This window comes from Lithohypha guttulata, assembly GCF_036872675.1.
Source record: "Lithohypha guttulata strain CCFEE 5908 chromosome Unknown scaffold_3, whole genome shotgun sequence".
Classification (NCBI taxonomy): domain Eukaryota; kingdom Fungi; phylum Ascomycota; class Eurotiomycetes; order Chaetothyriales; family Trichomeriaceae; genus Lithohypha; species Lithohypha guttulata.
Window position 1 is genome coordinate 765,135 of NW_027042752.1, and position 24,691 is coordinate 789,825.

At 48.6% G+C, this 24,691-nt stretch overlaps 13 protein-coding genes across 13 annotated transcripts; 8 read left to right on the forward strand and 5 right to left on the reverse strand.

Annotated features, from left to right (window-relative positions):
* Positions 1-223: 223 nt before the first annotated feature.
* On the forward strand, positions 224-1,762 carry GAL1 (galactokinase; the record flags this gene model as incomplete). The annotated part of the gene is made up of 2 exons (XM_064898409.1): positions 224-848; positions 915-1,762. The coding sequence occupies 2 exons, from the start codon at positions 224-226 to the stop codon at positions 1,760-1,762; spliced, it is 1,473 nt and encodes a 490-aa protein (XP_064754366.1).
* Positions 1,763-3,002: 1,240 nt separating this feature from the next.
* On the forward strand, positions 3,003-3,626 carry LTR64_004062 (uncharacterized protein; the record flags this gene model as incomplete). The annotated part of the gene is made up of 2 exons (XM_064898410.1): positions 3,003-3,453; positions 3,505-3,626. The coding sequence occupies 2 exons, from the start codon at positions 3,003-3,005 to the stop codon at positions 3,624-3,626; spliced, it is 573 nt and encodes a 190-aa protein (XP_064754367.1).
* A 354-nt stretch (positions 3,627-3,980) lies between these two features.
* Positions 3,981-5,888, reverse strand: ssr3 (SWI/SNF and RSC complex subunit Ssr3; the record flags this gene model as incomplete). Its single annotated transcript, XM_064898411.1, has 2 exons — positions 3,981-5,722; positions 5,810-5,888. The coding sequence occupies 2 exons, from the start codon at positions 5,886-5,888 to the stop codon at positions 3,981-3,983; spliced, it is 1,821 nt and encodes a 606-aa protein (XP_064754368.1).
* Positions 5,889-6,406: 518 nt separating this feature from the next.
* LTR64_004064 (uncharacterized protein) lies at positions 6,407-7,816 on the forward strand (the record flags this gene model as incomplete). Its single annotated transcript, XM_064898412.1, has 1 exon — positions 6,407-7,816. The coding sequence occupies one exon, from the start codon at positions 6,407-6,409 to the stop codon at positions 7,814-7,816; it is 1,410 nt and encodes a 469-aa protein (XP_064754369.1).
* A 338-nt stretch (positions 7,817-8,154) lies between these two features.
* ILS1 (isoleucine--tRNA ligase) lies at positions 8,155-11,406 on the forward strand (the record flags this gene model as incomplete). The annotated part of the gene is made up of 1 exon (XM_064898413.1): positions 8,155-11,406. The coding sequence occupies one exon, from the start codon at positions 8,155-8,157 to the stop codon at positions 11,404-11,406; it is 3,252 nt and encodes a 1,083-aa protein (XP_064754370.1).
* Positions 11,407-11,555: 149 nt separating this feature from the next.
* Positions 11,556-11,844, reverse strand: LTR64_004066 (uncharacterized protein; the record flags this gene model as incomplete). The annotated part of the gene is made up of 3 exons (XM_064898414.1): positions 11,556-11,576; positions 11,630-11,725; positions 11,773-11,844. The coding sequence occupies 3 exons, from the start codon at positions 11,842-11,844 to the stop codon at positions 11,556-11,558; spliced, it is 189 nt and encodes a 62-aa protein (XP_064754371.1).
* A 427-nt stretch (positions 11,845-12,271) lies between these two features.
* LTR64_004067 (uncharacterized protein) lies at positions 12,272-12,637 on the forward strand (the record flags this gene model as incomplete). Its single annotated transcript, XM_064898415.1, is given in 2 exon segments — positions 12,272-12,578; positions 12,594-12,637. The coding sequence occupies 2 exon segments, from the start codon at positions 12,272-12,274 to the stop codon at positions 12,635-12,637; spliced, it is 351 nt and encodes a 116-aa protein (XP_064754372.1).
* A 622-nt stretch (positions 12,638-13,259) lies between these two features.
* YAE1 (Essential protein Yae1, N terminal) lies at positions 13,260-13,814 on the forward strand (the record flags this gene model as incomplete). The annotated part of the gene is made up of 1 exon (XM_064898416.1): positions 13,260-13,814. The coding sequence occupies one exon, from the start codon at positions 13,260-13,262 to the stop codon at positions 13,812-13,814; it is 555 nt and encodes a 184-aa protein (XP_064754373.1).
* A 119-nt stretch (positions 13,815-13,933) lies between these two features.
* On the forward strand, positions 13,934-14,471 carry LTR64_004069 (uncharacterized protein; the record flags this gene model as incomplete). The annotated part of the gene is made up of 2 exons (XM_064898417.1): positions 13,934-14,167; positions 14,304-14,471. The coding sequence occupies 2 exons, from the start codon at positions 13,934-13,936 to the stop codon at positions 14,469-14,471; spliced, it is 402 nt and encodes a 133-aa protein (XP_064754374.1).
* A 1,237-nt stretch (positions 14,472-15,708) lies between these two features.
* LTR64_004070 (uncharacterized protein) lies at positions 15,709-16,303 on the reverse strand (the record flags this gene model as incomplete). Its single annotated transcript, XM_064898418.1, has 3 exons — positions 15,709-15,822; positions 15,934-16,110; positions 16,238-16,303. 3 exons carry the CDS (start codon positions 16,301-16,303, stop codon positions 15,709-15,711), a joined length of 357 nt encoding a protein of 118 aa, XP_064754375.1.
* A 173-nt stretch (positions 16,304-16,476) lies between these two features.
* LTR64_004071 (uncharacterized protein) lies at positions 16,477-18,205 on the reverse strand (the record flags this gene model as incomplete). Its single annotated transcript, XM_064898419.1, has 2 exons — positions 16,477-18,123; positions 18,176-18,205. The coding sequence occupies 2 exons, from the start codon at positions 18,203-18,205 to the stop codon at positions 16,477-16,479; spliced, it is 1,677 nt and encodes a 558-aa protein (XP_064754376.1).
* Positions 18,206-21,294: 3,089 nt separating this feature from the next.
* Positions 21,295-21,804, reverse strand: LTR64_004072 (uncharacterized protein; the record flags this gene model as incomplete). The annotated part of the gene is made up of 1 exon (XM_064898420.1): positions 21,295-21,804. One exon carries the CDS (start codon positions 21,802-21,804, stop codon positions 21,295-21,297), a length of 510 nt encoding a protein of 169 aa, XP_064754377.1.
* Positions 21,805-22,299: 495 nt separating this feature from the next.
* On the forward strand, positions 22,300-24,315 carry LTR64_004073 (uncharacterized protein; the record flags this gene model as incomplete). Its single annotated transcript, XM_064898421.1, has 1 exon — positions 22,300-24,315. The coding sequence occupies one exon, from the start codon at positions 22,300-22,302 to the stop codon at positions 24,313-24,315; it is 2,016 nt and encodes a 671-aa protein (XP_064754378.1).
* Positions 24,316-24,691: the final 376 nt, after the last annotated feature.

Here is a 24,691-nt window from a genome sequence, read left to right on the forward strand (position 1 = left end):
GATCAAGTTTTTCTCTGAACCAGTAGGTGTCGTGCCGCAACAGCTCAATTAGCTAATTGCAGAGACAACTCAAGTTGTCCTATAAAGTAGCAAGGAAAGAAGTGTTGGTTAGCCAAAAATACAGTACTCGCAACCACGTACTTTACGTATACTCACAGTCACTTCATCTACAGGAAGAGGAGAAGCGTTCTATAAGTTCTTCATCGTTGCTACATTCCTGACCATGGCGAAAGCAGTCTCAAGGGTGACCTCGATAGATCAGATCTACTCAAATGCGTCTGCTGGTGCTTTACCAGAACAAAAGTCTCGATTTAAGCACTTGATTGACTCCTTCTCCAAAGAGCATGGCTCGAGACCAGACTTTGTAGCTCGAAGTCCTGGTCGAGTCAACATCATTGGTGAGCATATCGACTACTCGCTCTACAACGTGCTACCAGCTGCTGTTACAGTCGACGTACTCGTTGCCGTAAAGGTCAAAGAGCCGTCGTCAGGCACCACTATCACAGTCGCCAACACGAACGATGTGAAGTATCCTAGAGACGAATTCCATGTTCCTCAAGAAGGTGACGTTCACATCGGTGAGCACAACTGGTCGAACTACTTCAAGGCTGGACTTCGGGGTTCTGTACAATTGCTAAGGAAAGAATATGGCAATGACTTTAGACTGAAGAGCATGGATGTCATGATGGACGGCAATGTCCCAGCTGGTGGCGGTTTGTCGAGCAGTGCTGCTTTCGTTTGTGCTTCCGCTCTCGCTGTTCTGGCAGCTAATGGTCACGAGGTGTCCAAGCAAGATTTACTCGACTTGTGTATAGTCTCAGAACGTTCGGTTGGTGTCTATTCAGGAGGTATGGACCAAGCAGCAAGCATATTCAGTGAGAAGGATTACCTACTCTATTGTCGTTTCTTTCCAGAATTTTCAGCCGAAAACGTCCCTGTACCAGTCGCAGACCCCGAGATCACTTTCCTCATCGCACAGTCGTTTGTCACATCAGACAAGGCGGTCTCGGCAGCTAGGCATTACAATCTCAGAGTCGTTGAAGTCACCCTAGCTGCAGTAGTACTTGCCAAGCTACACGATATCACCCTCAATCCAGACTCCTCTTCCCTTGGTTTCAGCATACGAAATTTTCAGGAAGAGTTGATGAAGTCACTGGGGAAGAGAGAAGTGGCTGAAGATGAGCAACTCGATATGATGATCAAAGTTGTTCAAGAGAAGTTGACCAAACAATCTTACAGCAGAGCGGATGTGGCTGAAATTCTAGGCCTAGATGTATCTGCTCTGGAAAAGGCTTACTTTTCCAAGTTCAAGGTCGAGGGCGATAACTTTAAGTTGCAACAACGAGCCTTACACGTTGTACAAGAAGCTCGACGTGTGATCTCATTTAAGGACACCTTGTCTGCTAATGCTGGACAGAAGTTGACCCAGGACCAACTATCTTATCTTGGAGACTTGATGAACAAAACTCAAGGTTCGTGCAGGGACATTTACGAGTGCTCTTGTTCTGAGATTGACGACATATGTGCTATCGCTCGCAACAACGGCGCTCTGGGCTCTCGGTTGACTGGTGCTGGCTGGGGTGGCTGTACAGTGCATCTTGTACCTCAGGGAAAGGTTGACACCGTGACAGAAGCCTTGAAGAGAGAATATTATAGTGTGAAGTTTCCTGAATTGTCCGCAGAAAAGATGAAGGATGCTATAGTGATCAGCAAGCCTGGTCAAGGAAGCTCTTTGATTACGGGTGAGGCTCTTGCATTATGAACGACGTACAGAATGACCATCCAAGAAGTCTTCAATATTGCTCATAGAATCGTTTGGAGTGCAAGTGGGATGGGATCTCTTCCTGGCCAAACACATCGTCGTGGTTACTTGGGCGAGAACACTTTACACCCCTATTCTGTGCCAATACCTCCTTGCAGGTAGTCGAGTGGACTTCCAGTACGAGACAGGTAGACACAATAAAGCGAGGCAAGAGCCACCAGTATCCAAATCTCAGCGTGAGCAAAGCAGGAACGAGGGAATGCTCGTGAGCACTTGCAGACAAGTCTGCCTGCAATAGTCTGCAGCAGGCAATCCAAAGTGTCCACTCCTCTTGCTCGCTATATGTCTCACAGAACCAACATCTAGCCCTCCTGGAGGACAGAGCTACGATTTGTGGTGCTTTGTAACCATGTCCTCTCATAGGTTGTGTAGAAACTCTTCGAGTCAAGCAGTGATGCAGACCATCGTATTGGGTGCCTGCAGACTTCTTCTTGTCGTCCTTGTCCCTGGATCGACGGAGGTCTTTCAGCCGCTGACGATGTAGAATCCTTAGATTCGCTTCGAGCCGTTGATCCTGTCAGGTACAACGCATATCATCGATAGTCTGTCCATAAACGACACTCTTCAGAGCCACGTTGTACGAAGTGCACCACCCTCGACGTCACCAGTCTATGAAAACATGTATGCAGAACACATGCATATTGCTCCGATTCGACTCGGACTGGTCAGCACTTGGAAACTTGAGAAGAATACAAGGCCACCTGCATGGCCTGGTTCCGGCTGCATGGATCACTGGGCATTCGTTCGGTGTCCGAAAGCTGGAGCGAGCATCTCTTTCTTTGAGGTTGAATGCCCTCGCTTGACGGCAGACCCCTCATGCAGCTCCCCACAAGCGTGTGTCAGACGTGTTTGATCAGCTCTTTATGCTCCACATCCTCGCTGCTGTATTCTCGGCGTTCTCAATGCAGCACCGATTTACACTTCCTCCAGTCAGATCCTTCGACCATTTTCGAGGATATCCAAGAGCATGGTAACCCAAGGCACAAATGCGTGTCGTAAAGCTGACAATGCCACATGAATGCTAAGACCTTAAAGCGGATCTGGTCTTAAACCCATTTGAAGTCATCCGCTCTCTCTCGTTCTATGTCATATTCCTTACCACATTGCACAGCCTCGTTTTTGTTGCTAATCGACACTACCAGCGAAAATACACAGTACACAACAAACTCTACAACTAACCATGACAACGCCAACCATTGTCGTTAACAAGCCTGGCACAGTCACGCACTCCGTCCCAACTGCTGTTCACAGCAACGCAGGCAGACCACTCACGCCCAAAATCAGCACCACATCTTTCCCGTCGAAAGGCCACGAGCAATCCTGCTACCTCTGCGACGAGCAGAATCCAGGAGACTTCAGCCCAACCACCAAGTTCCTCGAGACCTGTCTTCTCTGCTGCCGACCTTTCTGTCCTGTCCACAAGGCCGTGCAATTCGAGAAGGTCTGCAATATCAACCACAGCCAATACTACCACGAGCGTCTAGAAAAGGCAAGAGACGAAATAGCACAAAAGAGTCCCGATGGTGTGGGGAGGAGACCAGATGCTGAAGAGGTGTTGAACGAGGGGGGAGTATACCCCAGCTTGGGGGAGCGCGAGAAGGTCATCTTCCGGACGAGCCCTGTAAGCCCAGGTAAGAGCTTCTTGACGAGTACATTGGCAACTCTTTCTAACGATTACACAGAGAAGATGAAGGAGATTGCACATTTCCGAAGCTTAGATGCCGAATTATCTGGCACAAAAGGGAAGGGTGCTTCGATCCTCATAGAGGAGCGAGAGGCATATGCAGCCGATATTGCTGTTTAGACAGGCAAGAGTCTGTATTATGGCCATATGGCACATTAATGACAAGGCTTGTTGAACTTCTGAACATCTTTGGATCTCTCCTACTGCGCTGTTCGGTACTGGTGGAACACTGATGACAATCACAGGTCAAAATTAGAAGAGCCAAGCTGGACAGAGACACAATAGTGCACGGAACTTGTGTTCTGCGCGCCATATCCTGGCCATCCGAAGTCTCAGTGCATATTCGGAGAACAGCTTGCTTCACAAGACCCCTCCATCACGTTTATACAATAAGTGTCCGTAGTCTCGGTTCCAGCTTCAGCGAGCGACTTGAAAACAGTAGAAGTATTAATGCATTTTCACAACATCCTCCAACTACGCCTTGGTAGCCTGCGGCTTAGCGAGCATGTATCGAACAGCCTCAGTCACAGACTCACTACCCCAAACCCCATCCTTTCCACCCCTCGCGAATTCCGGACCACTACCATCCTCACCACCACCTCTGGTAGCCTCACCAAGGATGACTTCTAAGTCACGTCGTTGACTCTTCATCCACTTGTTGACAAAGCCAGCAGGGTCCTTAGCCATGCTCTTGAAGAACGTATGTCGTGCCTTGGAATGTTGTAGTGCTTGGACGATGACAGCAAGCTGCTCGTCCAATTGAGCAATTTGTCGGAGGCCAGCGTGTAGATCTGGGTTCTGATGCATGGCGAGAACCCTCGCACGTAATGGGTCTTCCACGACGACTTTGATGTCGTAAACAGTTGGTTCAGGATTGTTGAGAAATTCTTGGTCAACACGAACGGTGTATGGTAGCTTGACTGGATCTAGTGGTAGTAGATGAGCCATGATTCGTTCCGGTATTTGTGGAAAATGGATTTGATCCATGTTGAAAACTTGTCGTAGCTGGTCGTCGCATCTGATGATGCGCTTGTCCTCGTCTTCTTGCAGGTTGAAGCAGCGGATGTATTCCCAGATTGCCATGACGACTTCTGCGCGGTCACCCTCGGCCATGTCTAAAGTGCTAGCTAGAGGTTCGGACAGTTTGTAGCGGTCTGGAGCCTCATCTCGAGTAAGTTTGATATTGATATTGACGTTCTCGTCGCATCTGCGCGTGAAATGTATCAGGTCAACATCGTTTGTGCCCTGTTGCTTCTTCCACTCGATTTGCCAACCAGGGTCAGGGACATTGTTTCTGTGTTTGTCGAACTCCACGGTCATGTTCTTGAAGAAGTGGGACATCTTGTAGGTCGGAGGATTCTTCTTTTCCGGTTTCGAGGTTTGGTCGTCCTCGGCTTCATCATCGCTGTCCATAATATCATCTTCCGGGTCGTCAAGCAGACGACCCTCGATCTTCACCCTTACCGTAGATTCTCCAGCCGAGTCAAAGTCAAAGGCATTCTCTTCCAAGCCATTGCGCTGCCACGGCTGGTTGTCGGCAGTGTTCGATATCCATACTCGGAGGGTTTTCTGTCGCTTGTTGCTTCGATGAAAGGTGTCTTGTAGATCCAATCTCTTGCGCATGACCGCATAGTCTAAGCGTCGTTCTTGCTCTCTGAGTTCTTTGTACTGTTGCACGCCATCACCAATGATGATGTCCTCGATGCCATCAGGCATGTTACGGTCCGTGGGTTTCTTCGCTCTACGTTGAGCATGTTGGTGTTCAAGAACAGCCTGTTGTTGCTGCTGTCTCTGCTGCTGGAGGTGTGCTTGTTGGGCGGCATATTGTTGCGGATTTACTGGCGCCTGTCCTAGAGATGGGTGTAAGTGAGTTTGCGCAAAATGAGTAGGAGTGGGCATGTAGTTATTCATCTGCTGGGAAGGATAAGACAGGGGGGCTGGTCGCTGCTGCTGGTAGAGCTGGGCTTGCTGCTGCGGCACAACATTCTGCATATAGGCATGGGCAGGGTCCATAGGGAAGTGCGGTCTGTGTGGCACAGCTAGATGACTCGTGCCGAGCTCAGGTTGGTAGTGATTAGCAGGCACGACTGTAGGGTTGGGCGGGTTCCAGCCTGCCTGGTGTGTAGGCAGTTGAGAAGAGGCCATGGTCCTGAGTTTGGCAGGAGACGATTGACTCAGATATCGAGAGTAAGCAGATCCGAGAGATTGAGAGAACTCTTGCGGTAAGGATATAGGCGCCAGGGAAGAAGCATAGGATTGCATTTGTAATGGAATGTTTGTCCTCGTTTCGGACTCACACTCACCTGGTCTGCGGCTGGCCGGCTGGGCTCTTTGTGCCTGTGGGTATGGGCGAAAGGACTGCATTGGCTGTTGCGAATTCATTCTGTTTGAGAGTACGTGTCGCTCGCACGCGACAATGATGCTCGAGGTGTGAGGGTACAGGAGTCCGCAGACGAAAGTGTAAGTAATGCAACTGCTCTTCCTCGATTGTCTTTCTGATTCGCGAAGGAGCAGACGCGACTGGGCTAACATTTCTAGCTCAGGCTGTAAGGCATCATCACTTTTGAATGGCATATGCGGAACATCATCGGTTCCAATAACTCGAAACATAAGACAGATGGAATATGTCAGTACTCCTTAGTGGATGTAACAGATCAGTCGCAGCTGTATCATCGTCAGTCGAGGATGTGCAAGCTCTTGTAACAATATGAGGGTTTGTTGGTAATCTTTTTCCGGACTATACACATCACATTGGGACTTATCATTGAGAAAAGCTCTGCTAGAAGGAAAGTGCTGGAAATAAACTCTATTGAAAGCTTAACACCATCCAGGGCTGCATGGGTGTTAATTCGACAACTGTACATGTACCTGTTGAGCGGCGGGTTTGCAATTTTTGAAATATGGGAAAACCACGACTTATCATCATTATTCGCCATGCACAAAGTGAAGGCAATCGAGATAAGACCATACATCAGGCTACACCGGACCACAAAGTAAGTTTGACGCCGGAAGGAGAGGATCAAGCACGACAGGCTGGCGAGAAGTTAAGGTCATTGCTACGAGAAGATGATTCTCTCCATTTCTTCATATCTCCGTACAAAAGAACTAGGCAGACCACAGAGGGCATTCTCTCGACTTTGTGTTCAAACGATCCTGCGCCCTCGCCCTTTCAGCGACATCATATCAAGGTCTACGAGGAGCCCAGAATAAGAGAGCAGGACTTTGGTAATTTTCAACCAGGTACAGATGAGGTTGAACGGCTTTGGCGAGAACGTGCTTCCTATGGTCATTTTTTCTATCGCATACCGAACGGTGAAAGTGGAGCTGATGTCTATGACCGTGTGTCTTCGTTCAATGGCTCATTGTGGAGGAGATTCAGCGAGGACCAGATGGCAAGCGTAGCTGTTCTTGTCACACACGGCCTCTGCAGTCGGGTATTCCTAATGGCCTGGTACCACTACAGCGTTGAGTTTTTCGAGGACTTACGGAATATCAACCACTGCGAATTCCTTGTTATGAAGTTGGGCAACAACGGCAAGTACGTTCTACAGAATCAACTTCGCCGTTGGTCAGATCTCAGACGAGAGCGTGCTGCCCAACGCAAAAGCGTTTCTGCTTCTTCACCCCCACAGCACATTCCTGTTCACAGATGGCATAACCACGCTACGGATAACACTCGAAGCGTGAAACCACCCAAACGCCAGAACACTGCCGACCTTTTCAAGGACGACGATGAGACGAGCAAGACAGAAGGGCAAATGCCGCAGCAGAATTCCTCGCCCAGGAACGAAAGCCAACAGGATCCTGTGGTATCCCCAACAGAGTATCAACAACGTGACAAGAATAGCCAGCAGTTGTCACAAACAAATCAAAGTCTATTGACGCAGAGCCTCCAAGAGCTCAAGCTCACAAATTCACCTAGATTCTCAAGGTCGCAGACGAAAGCGTACCTCGGTCGAGACGGAGGAGGCTCAAGGTCCGGCGCGGCTTCTCCATTTGAGATGTCTGACGAAGAATCTAACGAAGATACTTCTGCCGCTCCTGCTAAGAACACTGAACCACAAGAAGAGAAGTTGGACGCGATCGACGTCCCGACCCCCAAACAACCATCGTCCATGGCGAGAGCCCTGCGTGGAGAACTCATGGACGAGCCTGGTCGCGTACTAGCTGATGCGCTTGGCGATCATAGTGAACCAGAGATTGAACGGGTCGACGTAGAATTAGGCACTAGAGATCGTGAGCGTAGTGAAATAGCGCGGATAGTGGCAGAGGAAGTTAGGGAGAGGAGTCATCACTCTGACTTGTACTAGAGCTCTTAGAGTCGCTTACTGGCGAATTCTTTCAAACAGCCTTCGTCGTTGTGATTGACAGTCTACAAAGTCACATACTGTCTTTGCGCCTTGTAGACATGGGTATACAAACATTACTCCTGATGGGTTGAGCCAAGATCTTGAGTGCTTAGTCACAGGCTTTGATCGCCCTGTAGTGCCAAAGACTCCCAGAGTGGCTGCCTTACGGCCTGTTGTCGTGGGGAACCTGAAACTTCGAACATTTTCAGTGACAGAAACTGTGGGCAGGGCAAGTGAGTCACGCTTCGAGGCATATCGGAATCCTCGTCGTGTTCAGCACTGCTCCTCATAGCATAGACATGGCGGTCAATTTCCCTGCCGAAGAAGCGTCGACGCTCAAGCACTGGCGCGAGATTGACGCCTTCCAGACACAACTCAGACTCTCTCAGGGTAAGAAGCCATATACATTCTACGACGGACCGCCGTTCGCGACAGGTCTGCCACACTATGGCCACTTGCTAGCTTCTACAATTAAGGATATCATCCCCAGATATTGGTCTATGAAGGGTCACTATGTGCAACGCAGATTTGGCTGGGATACACATGGTCTGCCTATTGAGTACGAGATTGACAAGAAATACGGCAAGTCTGCTCAAGAATACGTGAAAGAGAAGGGTATCGAAAGCTACAATGCGGAATGCAAGGCTATTGTCATGACATATGCTCAAGAATGGCGGGAGACCATCGACCGATTGGGCAGGTGGATTGACTTCGACAATGACTACAAAACTATGGATGCTAGCTTCATGGAGTCAGTGTGGTGGGTGTTCAAGCAGCTGTTTGACAAAGGTCTTGTCTATCGAAGCTACAGAGTTGTCCCCTTCTCAACTGCCCTTGGTACACCTCTAAGTCAACACGAAGCTTCCCAGAACTACAAAGAGACACAAGACCCTGCTGTCGTGGTCTCCTTCCCTCTCCTAGACGACCCATCCACGAGTTTACTTGCATGGACTACAACACCGTGGACCTTGCCCTCGAATACAGCCCTCGCGGTGCACCCAGACTTTGAGTATATTAAGATCAAAGACGAGGCTTCTGGCAGCCAGTACGTGTTGCAGGCAGACCTACTAAAGACGTTGTACAAAGACCCAAAGAAAGCGAAGTTTCAGATCCTGCAAAAATACCAGGGGAAAGAGTTGCAAGGTTTGAAGTATGTGCCACTGTTCACATATTTCTATGACCAGTTCAAAGATCGTGCATTCAAGGTACTCTTGGCTGAATACGTCACAAAAGATGATGGTGTGGGTATTGTACACCAGGCTCCCTCTTTCGGTGAGGATGATTTTCGTGTCGGCCAACAGAATGGCACGTTCTCCGCCGATCAACCTCCCCCTAATCCCGTGGATAGTCAAGGACGGTTTACTAGCGAGGTGTCAGACTTTACTGGCATGCATGTGAAAGAGGCGGACAAGCACATCATCAAACATCTTAAATCTACTGGTCGGCTAGTAAAAGACGGTCAGATTACTCACAACTACCCCTTTTGCTGGCGGTCTGACACACCTCTGATCTATCGAGGTATTCCAGCTTGGTACATCAACATCACAGGCAATGAGAAGAACGATTCTATTGTCCCGCTCATGCTTGATGGTATTGCGAAATCACATTGGGTCCCGGATTTTGTCAAGACGAAACGATTCGCAGATTGGATAAAGAATGCTAGAGATTGGAACGTCTCGCGTAATCGATATTGGGGCACTCCCATGCCACTATGGTGCAATGAGGACTTCAGTGAGATTGTCTGCATAGGCAGTACCGAAGAGTTGAAGAAGCTCAGCGGCCACGAAGGAGATATCGATGATCTGCACCGAGACAAGATCGACAAGATCACCATCAAAGGCAAAGACGGCAAACCGCTACGACGTATTGAAGAGGTCTTTGACTGCTGGTTCGAGTCTGGCAGTATGCCCTATGCCTCCATCCACTATCCTTTCGAGAACAAAGAGTATTTTGAGAAGACGTTCCCTGGCGACTTTATTGCTGAGGGTCTCGATCAAACTCGAGGTTGGTTCTACACACTGGTAGTTCTGGGTGTGCATCTGAAAAAGATTCTACCCTTCCAAAATGTGGTCGTCAACGGCATTGTGCAAGCTGCAGATGGAAAGAAGATGTCCAAACGTCTGAAGAACTATCCAGATCCTGTTGAGGTCATTGACAAATATGGTGCTGATGCTCTTCGTCTGTACATGATCAACTCGCCGGTCGTGAAGGGAGAAGAGTTGCGTTTCAAAGAAGCTGGTGTAAAAGAGATTGTGTCGAAAGTACTACTCCCTCTGTACAACAGCTACAATTTCTTCAAGGACCAGGTCAGTCTGCTGGCAAAATTTGAAAGCATCGACTACTGCTTCGACCCCAAAGCAGGAACGACGAACACGAACGTTATGGACAAATGGATTTTGGCTTCAACACAAACCCTGCTCGAGTACGTCAACGCTGAAATGGCTGCTTACAGGTTATATACGGTGGTACCTGGACTGCTCGAACTCCTCGAAGATACCACAAATTGGTATATTAAGTTCAACCGAAAGCGGTTTAAGGGCGAGCTTGGCCGAGAGGATACTGTTCATGCCCTGAACACACTTTTCGAGGTGTTATTCACTCTTGTGCGTGCGCTAGCACCCTTCATTCCGTTCGTCACAGACATGATTTACCAGAAGCTGTTGCCGTATATCCCCAAAGAGTTGCATAGCGAGGACATGCGATCAGTACACTTTTTGGCTTTCCCTGAAGTGAGATCAGAATTAAAAGACCCTGTGGTCGAGCGACGAATTGCGCGAATGCGAAGTGTTATTGAGCTTGTCCGTCAATCGCGCGAGAGAAGGACAGTGAGCTTGAGGACACCACTGAAGACGCTAGTAGTCATTCACAATGATCAAGAATATCTCGATGATATCAAGTCATTGGAAGGATATATTACGGAAGAGCTGAATCTGCGAGACTTGGTATTGAGTTCTGACGAGAGCAAATACAATGTGCAGTATAGTGTCGCGTTAAATTTCCAGAAAGTGGGCAAGAAGTTGAGAGGCGATGCCAAGAAGGTGCAGAAGGCACTCCAAGAGCTCGGATCCAGTGAATGCAAGGAATACCTGAGTTCAGGAAAGATTACTGTTGCTGGAGTTCTGTTAGAAGAAGGAGATCTTATCGTGAAAAGAGGTTTGCCTCAGGACAAAGCTTCGGAAACGCAAGAGACGAACAGTGACAACGAAGTGCTGACTATTCTGGATGTTGCCGTTTATCCTGAGCTGGCACAAGAAGGCCTTGCTCGAGAGATTATTGCTCGGGTTCAACAATTGAGAAAGAAGGCTGGACTGAAGACGACAGACGATGTGAAAATGGAATATAGAGTCAAGAACGATCCCCAGAACGTTGGCCTTGAGTCATGCTTCGAGCAGCAAGGAGCGTTTATTGAAAAGGCATTGAGGAGACCAGTCGATAAGCACCATGTTACTGAGGTTGAGCCAGTCCAAAATGGCATCAAAGAAGACATCATCATGGAAGAAGATCAAGAGGTCCAGGAGGCAACGTTCCTGCTGCGCTTGGTGAGATTATGAAAGATTCAAGAACGACAGACGATGGAACGAATGCAATGAGATACCCCCAAAACATGAATCCGACGAAAACTAAATAGCAAGAGAATCAGAAGACTGCCTGCATTGAGCACGATGACTAGAAGTTCGTGAGAATCAACAAAGTGCCTCGTTCACTTTTTCTTCGCAGCTTTCTAGAGAACACAGTTAGTAACCTATAAAGCTAGCCAGATACGCCAGCACGAACCAAATAACAGTCTTTCAACACCATGAACTCCTTCTTACACATGTCCTGGTACGTTGATTGATAATCCGCGACGATGCACTTGCCATAGTTGGCTGCCTACATGCTTGTTAGCATAATGAGGCTTTGGAGGTCAGGTCGCTAACCTCAGGACCGCATTTGGCAACAGCTTCGGCGAATTTCTCGATAGGTCTGGCACGACCTGCGATGGTAGGCATGTCGAATGTCCTAATACTTCAAGTTGTCATGTCGAATTGATGGGCTTTCTGCTTCACCTCCAGCTCATAGATGCAGACTCTTCTACTCGCTTTCTTTACGTGCAGAGCTCTTGACAACGACTCTATGACCTGTTGAGATCACGAATTGAGGTAGGTGCGGCGAATTTGTCCTCATGCAAACGCAGGAAACAATAGCGAAGCTATGACGTAGTGCTTATTGACGTCTTCCTCTGAATGCTGACGATTATCCTCACTCAAATACCAGTCGTTGCTTCTAGGATTGTCCTATATAAGCTTTATGCAAAGTCGACTTGGCAACTCTTACTTCACAAGTTGCCTTGTAGTAATTCTAATCCCGTATTGCTTACTTTATCCAGATATTGGTGATAAACAGAACTCATATTGACACGCAATCTATTACAGAACAATGGCCTCTTCAAAACACTCTTCCGATATCCCGAACACAGATATCAAGCAGTCTGCTGACCATGAACAAATGGGTACAGGCTCATCACATGTCATCACGGACGGTTCCATCGTCCAGTCTTCAGATCCTAGTACAAGACCAGATGCGTCATATACAGAGAAGCTCAAAGGAAATCTGGCAGGTGCTGTGAAGGGAACTGTCGGAAGCTTGCAGGCAACCACTGGAACAGTGACAAGGAACAAGGAGATGGAGCAGAAGGGGCTGGACAAGATGCAGGAAGAAGATGAGAGGTTGGGCGCGAAGAGAGGTGTGATGCCTGTAGGGAGTGGACAGAGGATGACGAAGACTACTGATCCTGAAGCTTGACCGTCTCTGCTGCTGACTTGCATGTGTTTGTTGCAAGCTCGATGTTTGTCCAAGACAGTACAACCAAGTCTCAGAAGGTAGAAACGACAATGGTACTGGCTCACACGATATAAAATCAGCCATCATAAATCTTGTCTCGACACAATATACGTCCAGAAGTTCTCACACACTAATCGTAGATCCAGGGTCCTGATAACCAGGTGACGACCTTACGCTCTGGGTTCGTGTGGCCGTACTTGAGGATGTGAGAGACAATATAGAGTGGTAGAAGTTGAACCGCTTTAGGCAATGTCGTGATGCTACCGAGGCAGCATTAACGCACAAATAACATCTCAATCTATTCTCATCAGCAGGCGCAAAATTTCATGAGGGCCGTGTAGCAGCTTGCTGCACTGTTTAATGCCTGGCCGTCCTCGTGCTGCTTGACCCGGAAGGGTTTTGTCAAATATACGTTTCCGTGAGTTGATGTTACGTTCGGGGACCAACGAATTAAATAGCGGAAAGTGAGGAAGGTGCTCCCAACCTCCGGAACCATTTCAGGTAATATTGCCGAGCCAGCACTGCTACAATCTTCATTCTCACAGTGGAAAGGAAGTACCCTGGATACCGACATAGTAGCAGAATGGACGAGCCCCAAATACGTGAGCGTTCGTCCTCCGAAGGTGCACCTAGCACTGCCCCAACAACACCAGAAGCAACGGAGCCTCATGACAACGACGATATTTGGGCCTCAGACAATGATCACGAATCTAATGCAGCCACTACAGGCCAACAAAGTCGCGAGGACCTCCCGTCCGATCTGCCTACTGTCAAGCGACAACACATGACCGATGGCTATCGGGAAGGGTTGTCGGTGGGAAAAGCAAAGGTAATGCAGAATGGATTTGATAGTGGCTATCCCATTGGCGTATCCATTGCTCTGAGAGCTGGCAAGATTCTAGGCTGTCTCGAAGGTGTAGTAGCTATAAAGGACCTCAATGAAGAGACGAGGGCGCCAGTAAAGAAGATGCTTGAGCAGGCTAGGCAGGATTTGGCTGTGTCATCCCTACTAAGAGACATGACTGATGAGACCATCATGGAGAGCTCATCCATACCAGACTCAGTCGACATCGTGTTAAGAAAGTGGGAGAAGGTTACTTTCGGCGTTGGTGAAGAGTCAGGTGAAAGTGAGAGTTGAAGTGGAGATGTAACTGTCACTTGCATTTGCGTACCTCGATCAAAACACTACAGCACTGCGCTTTGCTACTGCCGCACCCTTCGAGACGATCAGCGAGCTCAAGTCTCACAGTCTGGACAATGGTCAAATTTCGAGGTGTCAATGTTCATATCGTCTCTCAGTTCGAGGCAGTGAGGTTGCCCGAATATGGCACTACACAAGGCGTCGAAAATGGCCAGCACATCGTAGCGCACTACGTTCCTATTCACACAGGTGCTCAGATATGGTTCGAGTATTCAATCGATGGTCCGCATCCTCCTAATGCTATGTATCTTTTGAAGTTGTTCATAAACGGGGAAAACATCACAAATTGGGTATGTCGCAAGATCTCAAGCATATATCGCTGACACGCATAAGGATTGTACCACTAAACATGATTACCATGGAAAAGCAATGTGCAGCCTGCAAACTATAGAATACGGCTCGTTCAAACAGCGAGCCGTATTACAGAACGTCTTCATGTTTTCTTCTGAGGAACAGAGTGCCTCTCCGAATACGAAAGATCACAATTTTGAAATTCGAGTGCACAGAGTCCAGCAAAGACGTCGAGTACGTGAGCTTCCTATTGATCCCGATCTTGTCCAACAGCTACAGCATACACGAAATTCATTGAGGTAAAACTGAACTTCGAATTATTTTTTACGTCGGCTAACAACTTTCAAGAATTGTGTCTGGTGGTTTTGTTGAACGTGGCCGACCAGTTCGACGATATCAGTACCTGCTTCTCGATCCTCAAGATGAACCGTATGCGACCTTTCGCTTCAATTGCCGCAATCAAGAATATCTCAAACAACATCGTATCCTCGAAGCACATCGATCACTTTCGCCAACGCCCCCTGCCACTTCAGCAATCCACTATTCGGAGACAGAGACTTCGCCGCAAAAGAAGGAATACTCGGAGCAGGGTCAATTTGAATTCACCGGTATTCCGAATGATACAGAGACCGACCTACCTGCTCTTCTGGCAAGTTTTAACAATACGCTTGACGAGTTTATGCCTATGCCAACAGCAGGAACCGAGCACACATTACCTCCACTCCGCACCACTTGTATGAGTTACAGCGCGACTTCTGATTCAAGTCTTGTTGTGAAAGATGATCTCAGTACTATACCATCTGGAATCTCCTGGTCTCTCACTGCTACACGCGAGAACTCCCCGCGATCACGGACAGCAGATCCTTGGAACGATGCATATATCGACGACATATTGCTGCCTTGCCCCATCTCACTATCACCTACTTTAGAATCAAGTCCTCTTCTGCCCGAGGCTCTCAGGACTGCAAGAAGGAAAAGAGACGAGTCACCTGCAAGAGCACCGTTCAATAAGGAATCGAAATCCGTCGAGAGCATACCAAAGCCTGCCTTAGTCATGCCTACAGAGCCGACCGCCTCCTTAGGTAAAAAAGACTCCCGTCCGCGTTCAACGCATCGGCGTCATCGTCCCTCGAACCTCAAGCTGACACTCGACGGTGGAACGAATGTGCCTGATTTCGAAGGTGGACGGAACGTGTCAGATCCTCTTCAACCTACACGTCCCCTGAGTCCATTTACCAGTGGCGGGTTCCTGCGAAGGCTGACGAGCAATCCCTTTCCAGGCAGGAGCACGGACACTGACACAGAAGATTCACCACCACCAGGACCTCCAAGACCAGTACAGTTGACTGTGGACACAAGAGATGGAATTGAAGAAGCAACAAATATGCCAAAGACTTCATACCAAGGTAGACAGAGTCCTGCTGAGGAGGATAAGAGCAAGTCAAGACGAGGCGGGCATTCCTTAATCAGCTTCTTGGAAAGGAGATCCAACAAAGAAAAGAGTGCAGCCAAGTAACTTATACCGTCCTACGTCGTTGCTTTACTTAATCAACTCCCTTCCAAACTCAAACCCTGCCACACTCCTAGTGAAAGCAATATACGGCTTCTTCGCCAACAAGCCTCCATCCTCTTCACTGAAAGCCTTGCTCATCTCCTGCCCATACACATTAGCATGTTGCACGACAACATCTCGTCCACTCCGCCCTTCTGAGCTCAATTCCCTTCAAATCAGGGACAAAAAGACAAGATATCAGCAACAACATACCTTGAAATGATCCTCCTGCGTATGGCGATCAATACTATCGCGATCCTCATACGTCTCAATAAGCACAAATTCAACTTGATTGTCCTCGAGGTTTGTGCGTTGAGTCATGACGAAGCGGAGACAGTACGGCTCTTTGGCGTGGACGGAGCGGCATTGGTTCTCGAGGAGTTGGCCGACCTGTTGTTACTAGTCAGAAGGCGATTGACGAGTGTTTGGGAACATGAATACATCGGAATTTTCAGAACGATACTCTGGTGATGGGTTGCGACGCGGATAGGTGAAACGGGTGGAAGTGAGAACCTACCCTTTCGACTTTGTCAGGCTTGGGAGTGAAAATTGCTACGATGTGTGCTTGTTTGGATTGAGTCATTGTGGTTTGTCTTCTGATTGTTGTATACTTTGCTCACGAGAAGCCAGCGGAAAAAACGCTATGTCAAGTACCGGGCAAGACTCAAGTCTTTTGATGTTGGAGAAGACACCCGAGGTCTCCCTCTGATCCGCAAACTCAAACTTTGACTGGCTTTTCAAGAGGTTGCCAAACCATCACATGTTCTTGTATCGCTCTCTCATCTTGTCCCTTCCTTGCTCTACCCAGTCCGCGTAATCGCCCTTTGTATTGCGCTCAGCCTGCTCAACTGCATCACCTAGCTTGCCGCCCTGCGCGCCGAGACCTATGCCAGCAGCGTACACGTTTTGCGCTATTGGTGCCGTCATGCCTTCGCCAGTTGCACCTAGACCAGCACCAGCTGTGTAACCCATCTTTGCGAGCAGGTTGGCACCTTTCGATGGTGCTGTCGGTGGTGGTGATGGTGTCCGCTCCTTCGCTGAGGCATTCTTCCCTCCGACAATCTCACCCTTTTTGTTTACTACACCGTGGATCTTTCTCCGTTCCCTAGCGCGATCTCTGTACTCGGACTTCTGGGATTCTTGATCGACGGTCGCCGATGCTTGCACACTCGAGGTAACACCATGTTTGTCGAGCTTATGTTCTGCTCTCTTTACTTTGATCTCGTCTTTCAGGTTGTTACGGTGTAAGTCAGATAGTCGCTCGTGTCTGTTCACCTCTGCTGGAGATTCGAATTGACGCATGCATAAGTAACAGCAACTACGTTTCGGATCCGCATAAGACTTGGCTGGTGGCGCACCAGGATCCGATCCTCGATCGCTCTTTGGGTTGTCGTTGTTCTTCTGGTGTATGCCATGCAACTCCGCATGGCGATTTGACCAGAATTGAAGATGTGATGGTGTGACCTTTTTCGACGAGGTGCTAGCCTCGAGTTGCTGTTTACGCTTCTTGAGCTTGTCAATGTCTGGAACCGCTTTGAGACCTTCGTTGTCTGCAGGGTTGACTGCGGTCCCCTTGGGAGTCGCTGATTGCTGGTCTGGCATATTGACCATGAGCTCGGTGATATAGGCGTCCTCGTCCCAGTATTGCAGCTTGACCGAGGGATTGCCTATCGGACTGAAGCTGAACCGTTTGGTCGCAGGACTTGGATTGTGTACGGGTACAAATACGCCAGCATGGATATAGCTGACTAGGACTGTCTTCGAAGCAATAGTGAAACGATCGAAGGAATTATACCTCGTTATAGCAGCTTGAGCGTCTTCAATAGTCGCGTATTCAGCGAAGCCGTATCGCCAGCTCTCGTTGGTTTTGCGATCTCGGACCAGCAGGATTCGACGTAGGGTACCTTCTTTAGCACCTAAGTTCGCATCCCCCGTTGTCGAAGCCACCTTCCCTTTCTTCTGTGCTGGTTGCGAAGGCAGTGAGCCAGTAGCTGAGGGCTTGTTCAGCTTCCCAACACCCTTGGCAAAGAGATCCTCGTTTACATTGGGATCAAGACCTCGTAGGAGAAGGAATTGGGAGGGCACGTTGTCAGGGGCAGCATCATTGTCTCCAATGTTAGCTGCCTTCGCGTTGGTAGCAGGATCAGGTCTAGCACTCTGACAACGAAAGCATTTCAATCGCGTAGAAAAGTTGTTGATGTTGCAGGCTTTGCATATCCAATCCGTCTCTTGCACTCGGTCTGTGTCTTTCCGTTCTCGACCGTATGCGATTCTAACCTTTGCATTATCGGAGGTGTGGCCTTTGGAGTTCTCGCCATAGATATAAACAATGGGATAGTTGGCTTGCATGAATGATTCGGCTGCGGGTAGAGAGGGAAATCTGATGAATCCAAACCCTCGAGACTGCCCTGCTTCAAGTTAGGTCGCAGGCACAATATTGTGTCTATTTGCTTACTCGTCTGTCTATCTTTGATGATTCTGACATCTTCAAGAGTTTCGACGTGATAGTGTTGCTGTAATTCGAAGAGGATCTGTTCAACATTTCATCTTAGTATTGGTTTCCTGGAGTGGGGGAGGCATCGTCTTGATGCTCTAGAGGGCTGCTCAGAGTGGTCGAACATCGTTCTCTGTCACATGCGATGCGAGTTCTTCCAGCATGATCTCTCGACTCGGCTGTCCGCGACTTCGTGGTCTATCTCTTTCATGAGAGCGGCTTCGGCTTCGACTTCGGCTTGTGCTTGTACTTCTGCTTCTGCTTCCATAATGCCTGTCTTCGTTGTGGTTTTTGCGCTTTGAAGGACTTCTATCTCTGATATCTTGAACTAAATCAGCTCTTGCTCGCGACTTGCCACCCTCCCCATATGATCTCAGTCTTTACCATGGTGTGGACTTCTTCTGCGTGGAGATCGCGATCTTGAACGATCGTTGTAGAAACTAAACGTGTACTGGGGCTTTTGAAAGCCTCCTCTGGGTCTGTAGGAGGCCATATCGCTGTCGCTGCATTGAACGATGTCTGATCTTCGCCAGTCTGGTGCAGCCACCGCTGAACACGAGTTCACAACGATGAGCAGAACCATTGGCTGTCTCAATCACGTGAGATTGGACCAAACACCGAGGCATGCCGAACAAATTAGTTCCAGGCACGGCGAGAGCCTACAAAATTCGGGATTTAGGCAGCAGCTTACTATACAGCCCCACCACCATCGTTGCTCTCTGCAGGTCATGACAAACAATTCGCTCAGTGGAAGCAAGATTTGTTACCTCGTACAAGATGATATATCTTCACCGAAATTGATAAGTGTCACGAAAGTTCACTAGCATACGTCCAGTATCAGGGTAAAAGTCCCTAGAGGTATATATCTTCTAGAGACAGCCTGAACGACCATTATGAAGAACCCCTGCACATTGGCTCCTTGCTGAGAGACCGGACTCCTGCCAACCACCTAGTCTTTCCTGCAATACCATCAAAACGCCTTTCAAAGTGACCCTGATCGTCCCTCTTGGAAACCCCCATACGATCGAGATCAATCTCGAAGAATGATCAAAGTGGCGCCGCGAGCTGTTTTCTGTGAGGTTAGCAGTGCTGTAGAGACGTGGGCGCCATCAAACTTGGAAATGATTCACAAGCAGGCATGGGAGTGTTGGTGTGTTTCGACGGTGAACCCAGGCGCATAATCAAAGCGGCCACACGCACAACGTATCTGTGAACGAAATGCCATGTCTCTAAAAGAGCTAGGATTGTTACTCGACAGAGTGCCTCGTTAGCCAGACGTCAAAGTGGTGAATAGCGAAAGAGGTACCTCTTTGCCTCGCCTGGCCATGCTATTCCCCCACGCATGCAAGCTTGCGGTGAGAACTAATATACACAGGATCATTGTAGTTGTGTTGAAACGATGAGGTTTGCTAACGAAATGATGGTACGTGGGAACCTTTATACCATCCTTACCACATCGACCACAAGCTCCATGCTTTATATCTTGTTTCTAATCGACTAGTCGAAACACCAGCACTCCTACCTTCTTTATTTCATGCTTGACTTACAAGAGTTCCATCGACACTGGACTTGACCCGAACTAAAGTCTCTTGAGGTCAGCAGGTTTCAACGTCTATGTTAAAAGGCCATGTCTGCATCAGTGTTCTTTAGCAGAATAAGCGAATGTGAGTCTAGGCTAGTATCCCCTGGTGATACACGATCACTGCGGCCTAGTTATACCTGCTCAACTCCTGCAGCCACCTTCGTACTCTGCTCAAAATGCCATTGACACCCTCCGGTTCTGACTTGTTTGGAATTGGACTTACCACTTGAGCTGTGTCTAGGATTGAATAAGAAACTGTATAGGTGTTTTAGCCGCTGGTCAAATGTGGCATTGTAAAGGAACTTAGATGACCTAGTATTCTGTAGCCACAATCCTCGGTGTTCGTTGAAAACGATTGCCAGTCCCAGTCAAGCCTCACGATCGGTTCAACTTTGGATGATGCCGATTTACTGGCTTCGTGTTGCTTGAGCGCCACGTTTGTGCCGACCAGCAAGGTATTTGTATAACCATATAGGAGCCAAGGTGTAGGCAGCTTCCCTATTGTTGTTCTCTAGGTGAGCTGTTCTTGAGTGACTTAAGACAGATCCACGGAGTATGATTTGCAAGCATCCAACATCAGCGACGACTCTGTAGATGTGTAACTGAAGCAACATATCTTCGAGAGCTTTGTTCCATCGCTCAAAGCTAGATCCCGATCGACCTTGACTTCCAAAATATCCTTCTTAGGTTCATGAACTACGGCTGCGCAACCACCACCATGCTGTAGAAGACAGGTAAGCATGGCGAAATGAGCTCTCTAATCAGCCTTGCCCGGCCGCTGAATCTGCATTGTAGTTGTCGAGATCCAATACAGCCAGTGCACAAACCTGGACAAAGAAGAAATGCAACAGATCTTATGGCTTCAAGTCTCCATCGTTGCCATAGCCAAACGGGCGAGGCAGCTCTGAGACACTAAGCGAGAGTACTCCTATCGTGTGCTTTCGAAGCTTGGTGGTTCAGACAAGCTCTTCTCGAAGGGATCTTTCAGTTGCTCGGCGCGTTTTCCCTAGCCATGGCAAACGACGAATGAACGCAGCCGACTGATCCACTAGGCGTTGAGTGTACGGCTCTTCTCTGGGTTCTCAATAGACACCAATGCCTCGAACTCCGATCGAAGGCAAGCAAAATCACGATACTGCTCTACAGAGCTCAAGATACTCTTAACTCGAGGTGTTGAATCACTCACCCATTAGTTTTGAGATTCTCGATAGGCATCGAGATCGCCTATTTCGAAGCTTTCGATATACTTGATCAGTATCATGCAGTGATTCTCCGCTTTTCGCAAATGGCAGTGCTGATCTCAGTACATCGCATATCTTAAAAACTGGCTCTGCAAAATCCCCACCTCGTAGTCAGACTGTGTACTTCGTTCCTGGCTCGACTTCCGAAGTCGGTCTCAAGGACTTTCGGCGCCTCGTCATTTTGTATAGGAGCTTGCAAGATCTCTAGCACGGGTTCTATCATTATCGCAAGCCGACCACAACCTCGTGTTTTCTGGTCATACACGATTCAGCTCCATGACCTTCGAAACAGCTTGTATCTGCTGTTCCGTAATTCTAAACGATCCCTCAGGGTAGTATCGACTCTGCGTTGAAACAGATGGGGAGCCCAGGCCGAAAGGTGGCCCACTGAAAAGTGCATCGCCAATCTTGTCTAACAGCCTAGTATCTGATTTTGAGGCTAGCTTAACCAGAATGTCGCGACTGATATTTGGCACGGACTTTTGGTCGCCTCTTCCGTAGAAGTTACCGATATTTGAGAGAAATGTTGCGGCATAACTTAGGAACTGTTGCATTTCAGTTTGCTCTATACCTAGTTCTGTGGTCATACCAGACCAGTCACCCTCGCAACTTCGATGTACTTCAAGTATCAAATCAAAGATATCGTTCGCCTCAGGGGAAACCTGCTGGACGATGATCCTCGTTCCGTACCAAGCTGCGCGGGACAGGTGGTGTGCGTACAATTTCTCATTCTCGTCCAAGCTTGCAAAAGGGTTGGCTACCTCCATTCGTGCCACCACGATCTGCGGCTGACGATTCGCACTCGTGGTCGCGTAAGCGAAAATACTGGGTCAGTCAGTCAACCGGTCAGTCGCGGTCAAATGCTGGAGCAAGATAGAAGAGACGCTTTCAAGTCAGCCTGAACGAAGCTATATAGTTTGAAGAAGCCCTGCAGATATTGCTTTGGTAAGGCGTCTCGACCTCTCATCCTCGCAGGCAATAGGCGCATATCGCGCAGCCAGGCTTGAGCTTGTCATTGGCTCAATTTGTTTCACGGCCGACGGAGCAGATCGTCAGAAGTCCTGGTAGGAATCGAGTCTACACCCTCACGTGATGTCGACCGAAGTTTCAGCGCGTCGCGTTCGCGTCTCTGAAAGCGTGTTTGAGCCCATTCTTTGTTGTCGCCAGCCGCTCGTCAAGCACGAACACTACGTTCTGTCAACCTTTTGCACTTCGGCCCTTTTGACTAGGCTAACGGAAAGAGTCAAGATGTGGTTAGAACGATGTCAGAAGGTCGTACACCAACCGCGACACTTACGCAGCAGCGACGACTGGAACCTGATGATGTTGACATACTTCACCAAATTGTGATTAGAGCTCAAAATGATCCCGTATCAGAGGAGAAGCCTAAAGATGCGCTGTTGCAAGCATACGGCGAGATATTTGATGAACGTCGGCTCAGTCAGCACCAGGATAGAGCATGTTTCGACACTCTTCTGAAGCTACTCAATCCTGCAACGCCTGGCGAGTCTTTGTACCATAAATTCGAGAACATTTTGCAGGAGGAGGGCATTGTGCTAAGTTACGATGACGACGCGACCACTCACGATCCGCCTACAGCAGACGACGAACAACTCTCTATTCGAGCAGATAGCGAGCCACTTCGACAGGCTTCAGAAATTCTCGCAGGGGCTGAGGAAGGTGTTACAGAAACAGTTGGCGGCCATGACGATGCACAAGCCATCAAGCAGGAGGCCTGGCTTGACAGCCCACCCTTGTACGTCAACCATCTTCTCCAGCAAGCAAAAGTTCGCGATAGAGCGGTACTTGCAAAGCAGACACTTGATGCTTGGAGATATTCCGTGGAGCAAGTCAGAAACCGACAACTCGAAGCACGTGCGGACGCCCTCTACGAGTTACGACTCAAGCGCAAAGTACTGAAGCAATGCCTAGCTGTTTTTGAAGACTTGCACAACTGTCAAGTCCAGGCCGACCAGATCTATCACCATAATCTTGCACGTAATGCTCTGGGCAAGACAACTGACGAATATCGAGTACGTCGGGTCAGTTCTATGGACGAGGATCGTGTCAAGGGATTATCTCTTTACAAGTGGACTATGGCAAGTCGCGAGACAAACTTTATTCGCAAGAAGGACAGACAGCTCAAGGCGATGATCATGTACAAGCTTGTTGACATATATCGCGTCAAACAGGCCAAGGAAGCACAATTACAAGGGCTACTACATCAGAGAAACGTGCAGAATCAACAGTGCTTACTGCGAGCTGTTGTGACGATGATGGGCGAGAAATCCGCTATTGCAAAGGCAGATGAAGCTAGAGCTGACTTGCAGAATTGCAATACTTTGTGTCTGGCCTCTATCAATGCATGGCGAGTCAAAATGGGAAAGCTCGCTGGTCTGGATCTCACTGCCGAGGACGCTCGCGAGTACTTCCTTATGAAGCGAGTATTAAGGTGCCTGCGGTCAGCCACACAATTTCGAAAGGATAGGCGCAGCTGGCTTGCGATATGGACGGCACGAAAATGGCAAGATTTTGTCAAGGCACGTAAGCATGCGAGATACGATGAAGCCTACAGACAGATGCGAAGAACTATCAAGATGAATCTTGGTCGAAGGCTGCTACTCTTATGGCAGCAGAAACTTCGCGACAACCAAGAGGAGGATCTGAAAGCTGATGCCATCTACCAGACGTCTCTGAGAGATCGTATCGTGCGTCCGTTCGTCGAAGCGTCTTACGATAGGCTGGAGTGGTCTCAGGAAAACAGTACTCGGGCTGACAGGAAGGCCGATGAGTTCTTGCAAAAACGAGCTCTCGCTGCAATACGAATGAGACAGCAGTTGGTACTTGATATGTCCGATAAGGCAGATCGATTGCAGCAGTACAGAATGGAACAGCGAGCAGTCCAAGCCTTGCGTCAAATGCAGCTTAGGGGATTTGAACTGCAACGACGCCAATCTGATGCGGACGCATTCCGAGGTCGACACGACAAAAGAGCTGTTAGGAGCATGCTTGCACAGTTGCGGCACGTCTTTGTTCAGAGAAGAATTGGTTCTGAAGGTGCTTTAAACTTGATGTCTGTACCAGCCGTGACACCCGCACGAAAGAGGGAAGAGCTTCTGCTTAACAGTAGCACGAGATTGAGCACTACTCCTGCTTACACACCGTTCGCTATGAGGCTGAGGCAAGGCTTGAGAACGCTGGAGAACATCGACGACCAGGAAGAAGATGATACGGAAGATTCACAAGTCGATGCCCTTGATGAAGACACAGTCCTGTAAGCATTGGGATTGAAAAAATGGTTCGGTAAAGAGCACATGCTCACTACCCGAAAGCGGCTCAAAGTACGATAAGGGCACGTGGGGAATTTCACGGGCGGCGACTTCCGCAGCGCATTGATTCAAGTTGCGGCACCCAGGCATGTTCAGGTGTTTTGATCGAGTAACAGCTACACATATAGGATCAGTTAGCTCTGATGTACACGAGCACGCCCTGAAAAATTACGTTGCGAGTGATACAAGCCCTTGGGCATCTGCTATAAATGCTTCGCACCACCTGTTCTTGTCGACACTGTCTTCTGTTTGCTCCCTAGCTTACACACAATTAGTCCCTTTTCAACACATTTTAGCGGATTGACGGATACAGCGTGAACAGCAA